At 38.4% G+C, this 17,870-nt stretch overlaps 7 protein-coding genes across 7 annotated transcripts; 5 read left to right on the forward strand and 2 right to left on the reverse strand.

The window, feature by feature from the left end:
- Window positions 1-62: 62 nt before the first annotated feature.
- On the forward strand, window positions 63-3,622 carry SOCG_04649 (AAA family ATPase ELf1). Its single transcript, XM_013165241.1, has one exon. It carries the CDS (start codon window positions 133-135, stop codon window positions 3,304-3,306), a length of 3,174 nt encoding a protein of 1,057 aa, XP_013020695.1. The 5' UTR covers window positions 63-132; the 3' UTR covers window positions 3,307-3,622.
- On the forward strand, window positions 3,559-5,541 carry SOCG_04648 (arginine-tRNA protein transferase). The gene is made up of 7 exons (XM_013165240.1): window positions 3,559-3,931; window positions 4,003-4,034; window positions 4,083-4,148; window positions 4,203-4,735; window positions 4,783-4,853; window positions 4,900-5,166; window positions 5,207-5,541. The coding sequence occupies exons 1-7, from the start codon at window positions 3,815-3,817 to the stop codon at window positions 5,309-5,311; spliced, it is 1,191 nt and encodes a 396-aa protein (XP_013020694.1). The 5' UTR covers window positions 3,559-3,814; the 3' UTR covers window positions 5,312-5,541.
- Window positions 5,542-5,617: 76 nt separating this feature from the next.
- On the forward strand, window positions 5,618-8,841 carry SOCG_04647 (CMGC/RCK/MAK protein kinase Pit1). The gene is made up of 2 exons (XM_013165239.1): window positions 5,618-6,222; window positions 6,276-8,841. The coding sequence occupies exon 2, from the start codon at window positions 6,287-6,289 to the stop codon at window positions 8,240-8,242; it is 1,956 nt and encodes a 651-aa protein (XP_013020693.1). The 5' UTR covers window positions 5,618-6,222; window positions 6,276-6,286; the 3' UTR covers window positions 8,243-8,841.
- Window positions 8,842-9,117: 276 nt separating this feature from the next.
- Window positions 9,118-10,955, forward strand: SOCG_04646 (alpha-1,6- mannanase). The gene has a single exon (XM_013165238.1). It carries the CDS (start codon window positions 9,461-9,463, stop codon window positions 10,793-10,795), a length of 1,335 nt encoding a protein of 444 aa, XP_013020692.1. The 5' UTR covers window positions 9,118-9,460; the 3' UTR covers window positions 10,796-10,955.
- Window positions 10,906-13,250, reverse strand: SOCG_04645 (uncharacterized protein; the record flags this gene model as incomplete). The annotated part of the gene is made up of 7 exons (XM_013165237.1): window positions 10,906-11,234; window positions 11,281-12,285; window positions 12,332-12,394; window positions 12,438-12,521; window positions 12,567-12,641; window positions 12,684-12,782; window positions 12,822-13,250. The coding sequence occupies 7 exons, from the start codon at window positions 13,248-13,250 to the stop codon at window positions 11,004-11,006; spliced, it is 1,986 nt and encodes a 661-aa protein (XP_013020691.1). The 3' UTR covers window positions 10,906-11,003.
- Window positions 13,251-13,523: 273 nt separating this feature from the next.
- SOCG_04644 (transcription factor) lies at window positions 13,524-16,201 on the reverse strand. Its single transcript, XM_013165236.1, has one exon. It carries the CDS (start codon window positions 16,046-16,048, stop codon window positions 13,625-13,627), a length of 2,424 nt encoding a protein of 807 aa, XP_013020690.1. The 5' UTR covers window positions 16,049-16,201; the 3' UTR covers window positions 13,524-13,624.
- A 442-nt stretch (window positions 16,202-16,643) lies between these two features.
- SOCG_04643 (RecA family ATPase Rhp55) lies at window positions 16,644-17,776 on the forward strand (the record flags this gene model as incomplete). The annotated part of the gene is made up of 2 exons (XM_013165235.1): window positions 16,644-16,659; window positions 16,743-17,776. The coding sequence occupies 2 exons, from the start codon at window positions 16,644-16,646 to the stop codon at window positions 17,774-17,776; spliced, it is 1,050 nt and encodes a 349-aa protein (XP_013020689.1).
- Between the last annotated feature and the right edge of the window lie 94 nt (window positions 17,777-17,870).

Raw genomic sequence — 17,870 nt, forward strand, 5'->3', positions numbered from 1 at the left:
TTTCTACGATACTTCAGTGAACTAAAAATTTAAGTGGCATTCTGTGCATGTGAAAATTCATCCTTCAACAGCTACCAAGTCAATCATCAGATCTTGCGAAATATCCATTTCGCAACGTCAAATCTGAGAGACATGACATCCTCTGTGCTATTTCAAGGTCGTGAAGAAGACAATGTTCTCAAACTACTTGAGGACTTATTGAATGCTGAAACCTCTAAGGATTGTGCCAATATTGGCGAAAAAATTGGAGAAATTTTCAAACAGGATGAGCCTTTAATTACCTTAAAGACTACTGGCTTCTTAGATGGATTAGAAAAGGCTGCTCGTAATAAGAAGTCAGGCTTCCATAGGGAGTCTGCTATGATCGGGTTTGCATCAGTTATTCCAAAGATCGGCCGTCCTTGTGAAGTCGATTTCCTTCCTTATCTTCCAGTAATGCTCGACTTGTTTTCTGACAGAGGTGAGGTAGTGAGAGCTGCTGCAAAAATGGCCACTGACTCCTTACTCAATATTCTTCCTTCTGTCTCGGTCGAAACTCGTTTGATTCCCTCTTTAATTGAGTACTTGAATAGCTCAGCTGTTAAATGGCCGAGTAAGGTGGCTGCTCTTGAGTTACTTGGCTCATTGGCGAAAACATTCCGTAACGCCATTGCCGTTGCAATGGGTTCTTTGATTCCCTGCATTCGTGAACGTATGCATGACACTAAAGGTGAAGTCTCTCGTGCTGCGATTAAGTGCATGTTGGACCTCTGCACTGTTGTTGAAAATAATGACATTATTCCTCATATTCCCAAATTGGTTGACTGCATGGCCCATCCAGAGACTTTGGAAGAGTGTATTAAAGACTTAAGTGCCACTACCTTCGTTGCTACAGTTGAATCCGTGGCTTTGGCAGTTTTGGTTCCCATTTTAAAGCGTGCCCTTGCTGAGCGTTCCCAAATCATGCTCCGTATGACTGTAATCATTACTGACAATTTGTGTAAGCTTGTTCCCGATCCCGCTGAAGCTTCTGACTTCCTTCCAGAATTGATTCCAGAAGTTGAAAGAATTGCACAGGGTGCTGCTATGCCTGAAGTTCGTGCTCTTGCATCTCATGCCCTTACTACCTTAAATAAGGCTGCGGCCGCTCAAGCTGCTAAGGCCGCCAATGATGCGGAGAGACAAGCTGTTTCTGGTGTTCGTTCCAGAATTCATCAGTTCGTCACCGAACATGCAAAGTGTCCCCAGAACTTTAATATGGGAGAAGTTTTGGATTACGTTTGTGATGCCTATGTTGCCTTCTACAACAATAAGCAGTTCCAGAAGGAATCTTGGGTTAATGAAATGGGTATTCCTTACTTGTCTCCTTTTGTTGGTGAAAGCGCTGCCGCTGAATCGGTTACCAAAGCTTATGATGATCTCCACTCATTTTACCAATCTTTGAACGGTCCCGATATTTCAACTCTGAATATTGAGGAGGAAGAACTTGTTAATACAGATTTTTCACTCGCTTATGGTGGTCGCTTACTTTTGAATCACACCAATTTGCGTCTTTATAGAGGTCATCGTTATGGTGTTGTCGGTCATAACGGTTGTGGTAAATCTACCTTACTTAAGGCTATTGCTGATTATAAGGTTGAAAACTTTCCCGCTCCTGAACAAGTAAAGACTTGCTTTGTAGCTCATAGCTTACAAGGGGAAGATACTAGTATTTGCATCCTTGATTTCGTCGCTAATGACCCAGCTTTAGCTAACATGAATGTTACTCGTGAGGAAGCTGCAGCTGCATTAAAGTCAGTCGGCTTCACAGAAGATATGCAAAAAGATGCAGTGGCTTCTTTGTCAGGTGGTTGGAAGATGAAGTTAGAATTAGCACGTGCCATGTTACAGAAAGCTGATATCCTTTTGTTGGACGAACCGACTAACCACTTGGACGTTACCAATATTGCATGGTTGGAAGCTTATTTGACTGCTCAAACTCAGATCACCTGTCTTATGGTTTCTCACGATTCCTCTTTCTTAGATCATGTATGTACGGATATTATTCACTACGAAGGTGTGAAGAATGCACCCAAGAAATTGGGCTACTTCCCTGGCAACCTTTCCAGCTTCGTCGAAAAGAAACCCGAAGCTAAGTCATATTATACACTTTCAGCTACAAATGAAAAGTTTGTTTTCCCTCCACCTGGTATCCTTGCTGGCGTGCGTTCTAATACGAGAATCATTTTGAAGATGACCAATGCAAGTTACAGTTATCCAGGTTCCTCCAAGAAGTCGCTGGATGACGTTACTTGCGGTCTTTCTTTATCTTCCCGTGTTGCTATTCTCGGTCCCAATGGTGCTGGTAAGTCTACCCTTATTAAAGTACTCATTGGTGAGGTTATACCTCAAGAAGGCCGTGTTTTCAAGCATCCTAACCTCCGTGTTGGTTACGTAGCACAACATGCTTTCCATCATTTGGATCAACATTTGGAAAAGACTCCCAGCCAATATATTCAATGGAGATACAGTGGTGGTCAAGATCGTGAAGTTTTGGAGAAGGAGACCCGTAAGTTAACTGATGAGGATCGTGCTCAACTTCAACGTGAAATCACCGTTGATGGTGAACGCCGTAGGGTCGAAGCTTTGATTGGTCGTCAAAAGTATAAGAAATCCTTCCAATATGAAATCAAATGGCTTGGAAAGCCTCACAAGTACAATAGCTGGATTCCTCGAGATCTGTTGCTTGAAAATGGTTTCCAAAAGTTTGTCCAAGCGTTTGATGATAGAGAATCATCTCGTGAAGGTTTGGGCTTCAGAGAACTTATCCCTGAAGATATTCGCAAGCACTTTGAAGAAATTGGTCTTCCTGGTGACATTGCAGACTACAGTCCTTTGAGTAGCTTGTCTGGTGGTCAGAAGGTCAAGGTTGTGATTGCGGCTTGTTTGTGGAATAATCCTCAACTTTTGGTTTTGGATGAACCTACAAACTTTTTGGATAGAGACGCTCTCGGTGGTTTAGCAACTGCTATTCGTGACTGGGGTGGTGGTGTTGTCATGATTTCTCACAACGCTGAGTTTGTTTCTGCACTTTGTCCTGAACAATGGCATGTTGTAGCTGGTAAGCTTACAAACAAAGGCAAGTCTGCTGTTGACAATGAGAAGTTTGAGGATTTGTCTGAGAAGGATTTGAAGAAGATCGAATCCAAGACAACTAAGAAGAAGAAGCTTACCAGAAACGAAATGAAAAACAAAGAGCGCCGTGCTCGTGACAGAGAACTTGCTTGGTTATCTTCTCCTAAGGGTACTCCAAAGCCAAAGACTTTCTTCTCTGATGATGAAGAGTAAACGATTGCTGTACAGTATATTATCTGTATGGTCTAGCGCTTTAACATTTGATTTACTTTCTTCTTTGTTAGGGAAAGTGAATTTTTAATTGAACGGGTTATTAATTTATACATCATTTTACAAAGTTGGATGATCTACAAAACAATAATAGTTTTAGATGTGGGTTTGGTTTGGTGCTTAATAGATATTTAACTAGACAGGTATATCCAGTTTTTGATTTAAATAATACATTTAGGCTTTTAAAGCTTGATTTTTTCTTTAGTTGCAAAGTGTATATGGAGTATGATTCAAAAGCAAATACGACAAATGCACAGCGTTATGCGCTTGAATAGTATGCGCATAGATAAATTGTTTTTTGTAAGAAGCATGCATCGCTACTTGAGGTAAGTAGCTGGCAAAACATTACTCATACTACTTGCTGACTTCAACAAATGCCTACTTGATAGTAAATCGATTCTACAGTCACATATAGAACTAAAAATAAATTCAGATAATATCAGAGCAAGAAATGGGTTTGAATAAGTTTATGTATACAGGATATAATGTCAGCAGAGATTGTGGATATTGTCGAAGCGGAGAGCCTACTGAGCACTTTGGACTGTTATCAAAAGAACTAAAATGCGACGTATGTCTAAACAAAAATCTTTGTTTTTAGTTTGAGTTTCCAGCAATGAACTAATGTTTTCTTATGGCTAGGCATACCAAAAACTTGTTGATAGAGGCTGGAGGTAATACATAACAATTTTCTACTTCGTAATCAATACTAATAGTTTAAGGCGTTCTGGACATTATTTATATAAGCCAAACTTGAGGACCTCTTGTTGTCGGCTATACACAATCCGGTATGCACTTGAACACTTCGAAATGACTTGTTCAGTACTTCACTAACATTTCAGATTAAATGCGGATGAGTTCCAGATTTCAAAAGTCCAAAAGAAGGCTCTTAAAAAATGGGCCAAGTTGGTTACGGGGAAACCATTAACTCAAATACCGACAGAGAATGGTATAGCATATTTAAAGAACGCATTTAAGCAAATAGAGGGATACAAGGATGAGACACACTCATATACTGTTACAGTAGAATCAGATGAGTACACCGATGAAAAGTTTGAGCTATTTAAGAAGTATCAAACAAGCGTCCATCATGAATCTGAAGAAGAAGTGACTAAGAAAGGATTTGAGCGCTTTCTATGCTCTTCTCCCCTTATAAAAGATGTTAATTCAAATAAGAAATGCGGATCATTTCATCAAATGTATCGTATCAACGGTACCCTAGTTGCTGTCGGTGTACTCGATTTGCTACCACATGCCGTGTCAAGCGTTTATCTGTTTTATGATCCTGAATTTTCATCTTACTCTCTTGGAAGAATAAGTGCCTGTCGTGAAATTCTTCTTGCGGCTGAAGAGAATTATAATTTTTACTACATGGGTATGCTCAATGCCTGCCACTTGATGTGTAAATTAACGAGGGACTAGGATACTATATTCATAAATGTAAAAAGATGAGGTACAAAGGTGATTACAGTCCAAGTTATTTACTTAATCCGGTAAGTTAATGGAGGAGTAGCCTTTCTTTTACTTACATAGTACCAGGAAACAAACAGTTGGATGCCGATAAATTATTTTACTGAATTGTGGGAAAATGGAGCCCCGGACTATTTGACGTTTGAGGATGTTGGTGAGAGCAAAGAGTTATCACCCAAAAAACTCGGGTCATTACCAAAAGTATCAGACACTGACGAAGAAGAGCCTCCATCAGTATACGAAAGGTGTTTACCAGGGATTTTAAATGAAGACGTCGCAAAATATCTTTTACAGAAGAACTATATTACTATTGGGGAATCAACTTTGCCAGTGAAGGTAAGCTTTAGCATTATATGTAGGGTACTGACACTAAAAGGGTGTTTTACAATTGTTTCCTAGATTGGAAAAATTGTACATTGAAGCGAATGCGACTCTAGGGAAAGATGTTGGCAAGGATTATACTCTCCTCTTTTCGCAGTAAAATTGTCTGGTTATTCGTGTTTACGTTGCTTGAATTTAGCAGGTACTGGACACATATTTGAACTACTAATTACTGTAACTTTTTAAATTTCCATAAGTTATATAAAACAAATAATGAATGGCCCATCTGGTTACGCCATGCAAAGTAGTCAATCTCAATCATTGACAAACTGCAAGTACAAGACTAGTTCACAACATTAGTAAAAATAATAATAATAAATTAAATCTTTAGCTATTAAAGTTACGGTCTGTAAATAAGGGCTTTAGTAGAGTCGTGTAAGAGTGAATGTATTGCTTGCTGCTTTCACTGACTTCGTAGTTTCAATTAACGACTATCCACCATAAATCTGCGACTACTACAAACGCACTTTAGCATAAAGAGTAATTTAAAATATTTTCTTTTTTGGTTCATTAGCATATTTAAGAATTTGAATTTTTGATAAAAGGATCGATTCGACTTGAGTTTTTGATTTACTTTTCAGGTCATAAACTATACGTTGGACCGGAAAGCGTACATTCTTTTGGAATAAAGGCTTTTATTGCGGAAAGTTTTATTGCCCTTTTTTTTGTTTCTATGGGAATACTATTTGATAACTTCTGGTGAAGCATGTTAAGAAGTATTCAAGCTTTTCATTATAAGTTTCTGTCTCTTAGGTCGTCCCGATAATTTTTTTGATTTTTGATTGTTTTGTTTAATATCCACGTTGGTGAAAGCCGCGTTTTTCTTTGGTTTTTGGAGCGTTTGATATTTTTTAGCATTTTGACGCTTTGTAACGCATCTCAATTTTAAACTGGGTTTCTATTTATATCTTTATTTTTGACTATTTATTAGCAAGGATTTCTTCAGTCTTTAATTTTTTTTTCCGTTCATTGTTTGTTTCTAACTTTAGACTTATACCTATATTTTGCCAGGTAAAGTATAGTATTTTCCTTGTTTGCAACTAGCTTGACTAACCTCCCTTTAGAAATACTTAATATGAAAAAATACTTGTGGAGAACGCCCTCTATGGCAAATCAAAATGGGCGGTCGCTGAAGGAAGTTATAAAATGTACAGCTATCTATGATGTTTTCTCTGTTGTGCAGAAAGTTGGTGATGGAACGTTTGGTTCTGTACATTTGGCTACCCGCAAGGGCTCGATGAAGGTAGTTGCTATAAAATCCATGAAAAAAAAGTTAATGAAGATATCCGATGCTGCTAGGTTACGTGAAGTTCATTCCTTGCTTCATCTGTCTGAGCATGATAATATTGTTAATATTTTTGACCTTTATATTGATCAATCTTTTTGTTTACATATTGTAATGGAATTTCTTGAGTTTAATCTATTTCAACTAATTAATTCCCGACGTGACAAGCCGTTTTCTTACAACAGCGTTCGAGATATTATGAGTCAAATATTTAAAGGCATTGGACACATTCATGCGAATGGATTTTTCCATCGGGATATGAAACCTGAGAATATTTTGGTATCGCCCATAGAAAACTCTGATGTATACAAGGTGAAAATTGCAGACTTTGGACTTGCGAGGGAAATTAATTCAAGCCCTCCTTACACTGAATACGTTTCAACTCGCTGGTATCGTGCTCCCGAATTGTTACTCCGAGATTCGTATTACTCTTGTCCGGTGGACATATACGCTGCAGGTTGTATGGCTTTTGAGATTGCAACTTTACAGCCAATATTTCCTGGAATGGATGACCTTGATCAATTGTATAAAATATGTGAAATCTTAGGAAGCCCAGACGATGAATCGCAAAAGATGGGATTCGGAGGTGGTGGCACGTGGAAGCAAGCAGAAAAACTAACGAAAGATTTGGGAATTATTTTGCCCAAATCAGCACCTCTGAATTTACGAGAGTTATTTTCTCCGCCATGGAATGGAGCATTTGCATCCATGCTGACCGAACTATTACAGTGGAATCCGGATGCCAGACCTAGCGCACAAGCATGTTTGGAGCTTGACTTCTTCGTTGCAAAAGAAGAAAAGGTTCAGAAACCAAGAAAAGAAAAAGAAACGAAAGCAAATCAAGTCGGGAAGGTTGGCGAAACGCAAGTATCCCTACCAACGTTTTCACTTCAGAACATATTTACCAAAGTTACATTACCCTACGTTGAGGATAAGACTGGCAAACGTTCCTCAACGCTTTATCAAAAGTTCCATAAAGGGATTACGGGATTTAAGCGGACGTTTCAAAAGGCGAACAAATCGAAAAAGTCTACAAAAATGTCACAGACGATTTCAACACCAATGTATCGTCCGCCTTCTCCGTTTTTCCCTATACTTCCGCAAATACGTCCCTCAACGCCTTTGAACTTAAAGTTGAGAAACTACATGCTTTCAACTGCGGAATATAATGCGACCAACAAGAGTATGCCGATGTTTATGGAAACGTCGCAAACCGAAGGTCCGAATCAATTGAGGGATAAGGAAAATACACAATTTCGAAGAAAATCAACGAATGCCAGTACCCCCAGTTACTTCACTTCATCTGCTAGAAACTCAATATTGTCATATTTCGATGCGGAAACCTCTTCTCCTACAACCTTGAACGATAGAAGTGCAACACTTCGTTCAAGCAAATTCAGCGGACTCTCAAATGATAGTTCGCGGTCAACAGCACAAACGTATTCCGTTTTGCTGGAGCCTTCCGACTGCGAAAAGACGCTGCTTTGGAAGAAGAGTAGTTTGAAAGGGGATTCGAATGCTCAAGTGACGAAGCGGTCTTTGAAGAACTTTAAAGGGGAAGAAGCCGACGAGGAAAAGAATGATTCCCACCAACATCTTGATTCAGAAAAACCTTCAATTTTTTCTTCGGATATCCTTGAACACGATTTCCCTGATTTTTGTGTCACTTCCCTCGCAGATACGCTGGGTGTTCCTGGCTTGACGTTAAAGTCCGATTCACATGTAACATCTGAAACCATTTCTTAATTGCATGTTGAGAGCGGCTTCTTTGATTTTCTTTTTTATTTTTTCTTTCTTTTTGTTGTCGTTTCCTTTTTTTTCGTTTTCGTTCGTTTTGGTTTTGGTTTTGGTTTCGGTTCGGAGTTACTTGGGTTTTCGTTTGTGTAAAGGTGATTCTCTTTCAGTATCTTGAATCTGCACAATGAATGCATTTTACTAATTTATTCTACTTTTGGTTATATTTTACACTCTGGCTTGCCTTGTCGAACCGAAAGCATAAGTCTTTCTATTGAAAAGAAATCATCGATTCGTCTCGATATTTGAATTTTTATTTCTGCTTTTAAATAAACGCCATGGGATAACCAACACCATAGGCTTGATTCTGTATTACTTTCACTAATCTTCTTTTGCTAGACTGGACTAGACTGGTCTCAAAACCCAAACGAAGAACATTCAACACAGGCGCATCTTGATTAACTTCTTACCCTTCGCTTCCTCGCTCGTATCACAATCTTTCTCGTTATAATTCAATAACGGTTCTTAATACCCTTTCATTAATAAACAAGAAATTAAATAATTTATATTTGAGCATTTAAAGAAAAATAAACAAACAAATTGGTTACCGTTAGTCACATGAGTGAAACTTTCTGTATGGTCCTTTGTAGCGAATCCTGCCAAACCCAAACAAAAGATGTGGTTACCATTGAATCTTCGGCGAACCTTAATTCATTACGCGACAAATGAAAAAAAGTTCATGTCATTTGATTTCACAATACTCTCGTATCTGAGTGGGTTCCTTTAACTACCACGTCATTTAGGTTTATCATTTCGTCAGTCATTTTCCGTTGTTATATAAGCGGTATCTCCGTCATATTCAAAGATTGATTAGACTCTTTAGCTTATAATTGCGAGCGTTGATCCTTTGGAGAGACTTGGATTAATCCCCGGCTTTTTAAGTTAGCAGTTTTTCGTTTCTGTGTGTTGTTAAAGTATAATCTCTGTAGACGAGTATTTGAATTTTAGGCTAACTAGAGGATTCTTTTTTTTTTTTTTTTTTTTTATTTTACGATTTCACGATTTGCTTGACTCTGTGTTTTTTATTCTTATTCATTTTTCTTGTTTATAATTTTCTTACAGAATAATTTATTAATTACGGACTTTAACAAAGATTACCTTGAAGTTTTTTTTTCACCTTTTTTTCCCTTCTCTGATTGACATTGTTTGATTAAATTTGATTAATTCGAAATGACCAGTGATAAATACTTGGATGGTGGTTTGAACGCTTTGCAAAGATGCTATAAATCCTTCTTTGACAAGCTTTCGGACAAGATGGGAAGCGCTGAAAATGTGTCTGGCACATACGACGATGGTGGTAGTCATATTTACTTAGTTTGGTCCGTTGCTGTGTATGCCGAGGCCATGGCGGATTCTCTCAAGTTTACCAACAAGTACGAAAAGAAATTCGAAAACGTGTTTCAATGTTTGAAGAGATATTGGTCTCCAGAGTACAATGCTTGTTGCGCTAGTTATTACTTTCAAGGAAACAACGATGTGTACTTTGACGATAATGCTCAAGTAGCCATTGCTCTTGCTACTGCCGGATACTACACTTCGAACAGTTCTCGGAAAAAACACTACCTTGATAGAGCCGAGGCTATTATTGCCTTCATCATCAATCAAGGTTGGAATCAACAAAAGGGCGGTGTCGCTTGGCACGTAAATTCCGGTAGTCCTCCTCATGCCAATCTAAACGCTTGTTCCACTGCCATGTGTTCTCTCGCTGCTTTGCGACTTGCTTATGCCGTGGATGACCCAAAGAAAAAACAACAGCTCGTTACCTTTGCTTGGAATTGTGTACAGTGGATTGAAAGCAATCTGGTTGATCACACAGGTCTCGTCTGTGATGGTCTAAGCTTAAACAATGGCAAATGGGACCTTGACTCAACCAAGTTTACTTACAACACTGGCGCTACTTTGGCTACTATGGCTTTACTCCTCGGATTCAATGATATTATTAAGGGCCTTCCCAATATCGACAAGATTCATTCTTACTTGGAAAACATGGCCTCCGCTGCTCTCAACACAAGTGGAGAAATGTATGATCAATCCTGTAAGACCAATTTCAAGGTCTGGAAAGATAACACCTTTTTCGCCCAACATCTTTCTGAGGGCTTAATGGGATTTTCCTTTGCCATGCCTAATTCTTCTCTCGTCAAATCTGCCCAGCAAATGGTTTTTGACCAAGCTGACTTTGTTATGAATCATGTCCGTGATCCAAAGGACGGTCTTTATTTCCGTGATTTGAATATTTATAAGATCAGCCCCGAGTTAACAAATACCTTTAACAAAATCTTCCATGCAGATCAGCATTTCCAACCTGACAAGGACGAACGTGTACAGGGAAGTGGTCCTGTTGAAAAACTACCTCTTTGTAAGTCTTTGATTGGAAGCTCCGGTGCTGCTCGTATGCTTTTTCCCGCTGCAGAAATTATTGCCCGTAAGAACAACCCTCAAAGTGGTCCTATTTTAGGGGGACGACCTGCGAGCGGTGAGAAAGACAAAGGCTGTTTTATATGTTAATTTCATGACTTCTCCTTTGCATCCTTTACCTTCTTAAATACCATTTACCTTAATTATGATGATTTTATGAACTACAAATTTATGACCCAGTGAACCTCGTTTTACTTTCCGTAAAAGTGTAAAAAATTTCTTAAAATTAGTGAATAAAATATCATTATCTTATATCATATTTAAAATAACTTTCTGCGAGCTTTCATTTAGTTTCACTTCATAAGTAAGGTGTACTGCGGCTTCGACTAGGTTTGAAATATGGACGTCTATTGTCGCTTCCCCTTTGAAAATAATGGTTTCTTGATTCCGTATTAGAATTATTCATTTTCATACCATGGTTGTGAGAATTATTGTTTACTGAGCTTAAGCCAGGACGACCTAAAAATATTTCTTTTAAAACCTCGGAATCATTGAAGCCTTTTGACATAATGGATGCTTCGTCCATATTCTAAAACTGTTAACATACAATCCAATTTCTTGCTGCATTTTCATACCTCGTAACATTGAGCTGCTTGAGTTGCTGCTATTTGCATAGCCGAACCCTTTTTGATGTGATGTCCAACACCACGGACAACTCCGTCACACTGAACTTCAGATATCCAAATAACCTTGTTCGTTTCTCTTATTGTGATATGTATGTATAGAAGTGTGATATTTCGCGGTGCGCTTTCCTTACAACTAACGATTGAAGCCGGTAAACCAGATAAAGGACCCCTTGAATCTAGTGGCTCTACCCTCCTATTTGTAAGTTTTCGATATCTGTTTTCGATGATATGCCAGGTCCTTTCGTCTTCTCTAAATGGCGAAACGCTCGCCAAGTAACGTAATATGTACGGCTCGACTTTACTAGTGCTTCGAAAACTAGTGGGTGTATCAGAGCCAGAACTATAGGAGCTTGCAGGACTCAAGGAGCTTTCTTCAACGTCATTCTGAAATTTATAGAATCTTCTATTTTTTTCAGCTAAAATTTTGTTCTTGTTAGCGACACGTTCTTCATATTCCGTTCTTTCATGTCCATATTCAGCTAATTGATGACAGTGGTCGACCAAACTGTTGCAAATGCTGCTAAGCTTATGCGCACTGGCAGATGATTTTCCTGTAATCTCATCAAGCATAACGTCAGTTGAATCCAGCAACTGGTTTATTTGATGGTGTTTTGCTCCAATTGAGTCTCCTTGGGTCTTCAGTTGATACAGGATTAGATTAATTTCATTAGGTCGTAGTTTCGCTGGAAGAAGGTTTTCATTAGAATTTTCATCATTGCTTTGAGTCGAAATTGAGGCATGTTTATCATTTGATTTAAAGTTTGCTAAACGTTCTTTAATTTTCATATAGGACAAGTAGATTTTACCGTCATGGTCATGATATTTCAAATTTTGTTTCAGAAGATTCAACCTCTCCTTTTTCAGTTCGTTTTGAAGTTTAAGCAAAAGTCTCCTACCAATATCGTCGCCTAAGTAGAGCGAACATATGTCTCTTAAATGAAGACATGTTTCCTCCTAAATGAGCGTGTTAGAAAAGTATGGTCAGAAGTATTCGGCTTACATGCTGGGACACTAAACTTAGCTTGTCTTTTTCCAAGATAGCTGCGCTTCTTTTCTTTTTTGCCTGTAATTCATTAGCCTTGTCCGTTACCTAAAAATAGACATACCAAAGTTAGTTCTAGCTCTTTGAGGTGGGTTTCCTCATTCTCTTTTTCAGAAATCAAGTCTTGATGTTCAAGTCTAAGACTTTGCTAAGTGATCGAGTTAATAAAGTGGAACTTAATAATTTTCCTTACAAGCTCCCTTTGAAACTTTCGTATACGCCCTTCTGACACTTCATTAAGATTTTGCCTTTCTTGCTCCAGAGAACGCTAAAGATGTCAAAAAAATTGTCCTTATCTGTAAATGCTTACAATATTATCCTTCAGTTGTTTATACAGTCCGTTCTTATGGATAGCGTTACTTCCTGCTAACTTAGCGGGCACAATATGTAAGGAAGAATCAGACAGGTCCTAAAATGTGTTAGAATGATATTGACTATCCTTACTTACTTTAGATTTATTTTGAAAGTCCAGTTGGAAACTAGACAGCCCATTTGTCGTTATTGATGGTCCGCCCATAGAAGTCATGTTACTCCCTAACATAGAATTGACGGCTGTGGTATTTATGTTGCTATCGCTCTTTTTGGATGTTTGATTTCTCCATTCTTCAAAGCAATCCCAAAGTCGTTTTTGTTGTTCTAGCAACGCATTAAGCATAAGTTTGCTCTCCTTGGAATCATCTGTTTTATTTGCAGTTAGGCTTTGTTTAGGGTCTGTATTCTCGGTTTTAAAACGCTTATTTGAATTCTCATCTCCGTTCGTTCTGTCTGAAACACTAATATGTTTTCGATTAGATGTTAGCTGTTCATCATTCAATACATTCCCAAGTCCCGGGATCTTTTGGAAATCTTCAGACCAGGGCCATTTCTTTAAAGACATCTCATAAAATTTAATAAATTTGAGCCAGAAGAAGGAGTTTGCTGGTTTATTGACATGCAATTAGAGTTATGCTAAAGGCTTGTTGGTTTGTTTACATACACTTCAACATAAACATACATGTTTAGCAAAGTTTAACGAGCGCTTAAGACTACTTAATATTCTAGACCTTCAGCAATGGTATACATGTTTCTGTAAATAAGTAAATAAACAATGATACTGCTCCTATAAATCGTTAGAAAAAAAATTTACTTACACTAGTATAGTCAATCCAAGTAGTTTAAAAACCAATTCATCATAAAATGAAAGAAGATAGATATTACAATATACAAAACATTAATCAAAACATATCACTACCAAAGTAAAAAGAACGGGAATCAAGGACAAACATAATCTAACCATGAAGGATGCATATTTCCCAACCAGCTACCCTCAAGATCCATTCCTTGATCGGCATTGGCCCAGCTCAATAATGATGAATCATTGGCAAGATCGGGTGTAGTTTTGTTAGTATCCCATGCCGCGCCAACCTTTTTAATATATTCGTCCAAATCATTTGCATCCATTGAAAAAGAATTGTCATCAGGAAGAGAAAACCAACTCATGTCAGCATTCATAGGAGTTGTTGATCCAGGGGTTAAAGGTGCACTTGACTGTTTGGTTGATACACTAGGTGTATAACTACTAACGAAATTGGCCGGATTAGATTTATTATTTTTTGAAGCGACTTCGGCTATCCAACGTTGCCAAGCCATAAATCCTGATTGACTAGAATTATTCCCAGCTGAACGTATACCCTTCAAATGAGTGTCAAACAAGCGTATAATTCTAGCACAATTCTTTGCTGGTTCATTACCCTCTGCCATGTAATCAAGAGCTGCATATGCGTATTCCATAGCTATGTCATCTTCCTGGGAAGGCTCTGTTACACAATGCAATAAAACCACGAGAGCACTCGAAAATGTATAATTGTAGTCAAAGAAGGAATAACAAGATAGCTGGGAGTGCTGTTGTAGCAAATGTACTAGAGAGATTAGATGCCTAGCTGCCAGAATGCAATCCTCATTGATACGATTTACTCTTGGTGAGTTCTTGGCATTTTTCATTTTATGTAGCAAGACAGGACGGGACATGATTATTATAGCTTGGTCGTATGTCATGTGAAGATGAACGTTAGCGCGGAATAAGGGATCGTTTGGATCTAGGTTTTCGAGAATTTGAAAAGGAGGTAAGGATTGCTTCCAGTCGTTCAGATCAGCTCGTAAGGATTCTATAATAGTTATTGGGTTTTTCTTATAGTTTACAGTTCCGTATAATTCTTCCATGGTCTTACCCATAATTTGAGCAATCTTTGACATGGATATGATGTTGTGAACATTGGAGGCTGAACCTTCAATTTCGAGTTCTGGAACTACAGTTGGTAAAGCGGCATCGCATTCACTATCCGCAATTGACAAAGGACGTCCCGTAGCAATGCTAACCAAACGGTCCATTGTATAAACAGACCACCATAAACGGTTGCGGAGTTCTTTTGTTTTAGGATCAATATCGGGGTTTTCGCAACTTCGATGAAGACCATTGGCAACAGCTGCTGTAAGAGCAAGACCGAAGTAAGTATAGGAGCTCTTTTGAGCAAGTGTAGATTGTAGATATAAGCCTATTAATAAGGAAACCTGAACGAGGCTAGGTTTACATTGCTGTATGACTTGCGGCAGTAAAAGGCGAGCAGTATCAAAGAATTGTTTCCCAGGATTGTCAAGTAAAGTACTTGCAGATTGGACTTCGAGATGAGCAAATTGACTTCCCAGTGCAAAAATCATCATAACTAAACTAAGAAAGCCAGGATCAACTGAGGGATTTTGATAATTCATAATAATATTCAGTCTGTAGCGTAAAAGTGTCTCATGATAGAAAAAGAAATTTGCTTGGACGTGTCTATAAAATGCCTTTATTAGGAAATCAGCGACTTCGGGGGGAGGTAAAAGGCTTAGGCCTTGATTAATAGCGCTCACATCATGCTCATTAGGGGAATAGACAGGGTGCGAATATGAATAAGTATTCAAGTCAGAAAAAGAAGGGTCGGCAAGAATTTCGCTTTGTACTGAGTCAACAAAAGCTTCACCCGCTGAAGCACCTATATATCGAGATTCTCCGTTTTCAACTTTAATTTTCCCAATAAGTCTCATAATCTCGTCCACGTTCTGATCATTGGAGTCAGCATTCGACCCAGCATTGTCGTACTCTTCCTCGTAATGGCGCTCTTTGTCATCATTCCACTGACGAATTTCTGGAGTTAACATTGGTTCTGTGTTGCTTCGTAGGTTATCTGTGTTCGGAATAGCAGCGGGGGTATGTAGAAAATCATGATTGCTGGGGAAAGGAGAGGATGCAGTGATATACGAGAAAATGTCGCTTGGAAGAACTGGATCCAGCTGTTTGCTAAGCGACGTGGACACGTTCACCAATGAATCAGTTGAATACTGAGAGATCTTTACACCACAAAGACGCTCCATCATGTATTCAAGACACTGATATCTCTTTGAAAGGTTCGTAAAGTATTCTCGTTTCATTTCGGCACCTCGTTCTTCTCGCATTGGATATACGCATTGTAAACCGTTTAAAGCACATGCTTTGCAAGGGTTTCCGCCTTCACAGCGGATTTTTTTCGTTTTACAGTTTAAACAAGCTACACCAATGCGACGTCTTCGTTCGTTCGGCACGCGTCGACGACGATTATGTTCTTCATTTTTTATTGCCTCAAAGAACGCGGTTGTAGTTTTAGGTGAAAAATCATTGTTCATTTTTCCCTTTAGAAATAGTATTTGTATTAACCTTTAATCTAAAAGTATCATACCAAACGTATTAATAAGGGTATTTAAAATCTGGGCTGAGGAAGATTGGATTGCTCTTGGTAGAGATCCACCAAGCCGTGTATCGCATTAATACTTCAGTTCAGTTAAACAGTAAACAAAAACGAATAATATTAGAATTTAATTTAATAATAATTGCAAATTTGAAATTTAGATTTTTATTTTGTTTTATCTATGAATGTATGTTGGAACAATTACATTCATATCTGCGTAGAAATCAAAGTATGAAAATCCTCAGAAATTTTTCAAAAGTTTAGAAACGTGTTTTTCTTTTTCGGCGAAAAATACGAAGTTGACCTTTTACCGTACTGTTGAGTCGGAATTGCTGTTCTCAATTTTAAAAGCACGTCGTACAAATTCACTTACAACAATAATTTACGTACATACAGCTTGTAAAGAGTAGCTCTACATCTGTAAACTTGTACATCCTAAAGTGTTAGCAGAAAGTCCTATTGTAAGGATCTTCTCGCGCGTTGCCCTTTTTGCTACCAAGTGCCCTTCGTCGTCGTTTCGTGTGTTCCTATGAATGGTATCTAGTCAACGTACGTGGATTAATAAGAAACAAATGAATAAACTTTTATTAAATTGCTTTCACTCAAGTAATCAACTGCTAATGTAAAATTAGACCGTCTAAGTACGCAACCTGCAATACGCGCGTACGAAGCGTTTTCTGCTCCTGGTTTTAGCTTTAATTCAAAGCTATTAAATGAAGCTTTCGGTGGAACTGGGCTAAAACGAGGATTTGTTTCTGAAATATGCGGTGCTCCTGGAATGGGTAAAACAAGTCTTTCTTTAGTTCTCACAGCTAATGCACTACTATCAGGTACGAAAGTACTTTGGATAGAGACGTGTCATCCTATTCCATTGTCTCGTTTGCGAACTATGCTGCAAAGTCAAGTCCCGTCTTCTCAGGAGGAAGATAATTTCAGCACGTTGGATGAGTACTTACAACTCTTAGATGTTTATTATGCTCCTTCTTTGGCAAACATACTGGTATATTTGAAGACTTTCGACGAAGATTCAAACCAAGATGATATTGGTTTGATCATTATCGATAACTTGTCTATGCCAATTCAACTGGCTTTTCCTACTTGTCCAGATGACTATGCATATTTGAGGCAGCGTCGAAGTACCAACTCACGGAAGACCTCAATGGAGTCCTTGGGTAAGGAAAACCTCGATACCACGCTTGAGAAAGAAGTTACTTCCAAAGAGCTGATTGATCCGTTTTCCAATTCCCAAACAAATCTCAACAAACGAAAACGTGTTGTTGGAGATATCAGCTCTATGCTAAGCAGAATTTCAGCTGCATACCAAATAGCTATACTTGTCACAACCCAAATGACCTCAAAAGTAGTCTCCGGGATGGGAGCAAAACTGATTCCCTTTCTAAGCACCAACTGGCTTGATAAGGTCTCTTCTCGCTTAGTTTTGTATAGTCGACATCCTATGGAAAATGACAACCTCGATGGCGAATTTGGATCAACTATCAATTATCAATCACTACGTTATGCTTACATGGCAAAACAATTGCCAGGTACCTCTGTTGATTCTGAACTTCTATTCTATGTTACAGAGAATGGATTGATGGATTGTCGCAGCTTACCAATAAACAATTCACAACGAAGAAAACGTAGCTTAATGGAGACAGACTTATGATGATTGAATGCCTTCATACACTTATACTCATCAGGTCTTTCTCTGTAATAATGTGATAAATTCTCTTATTATAATAATAGTGACTCTATTCAAT

The sequence above is a fragment of the Schizosaccharomyces octosporus genome, assembly GCF_000150505.1.
Source record: "Schizosaccharomyces octosporus yFS286 unplaced genomic scaffold supercont6.3, whole genome shotgun sequence".
In the NCBI taxonomy this organism is placed as follows: Eukaryota; Fungi; Ascomycota; class Schizosaccharomycetes; order Schizosaccharomycetales; family Schizosaccharomycetaceae; genus Schizosaccharomyces; species Schizosaccharomyces octosporus.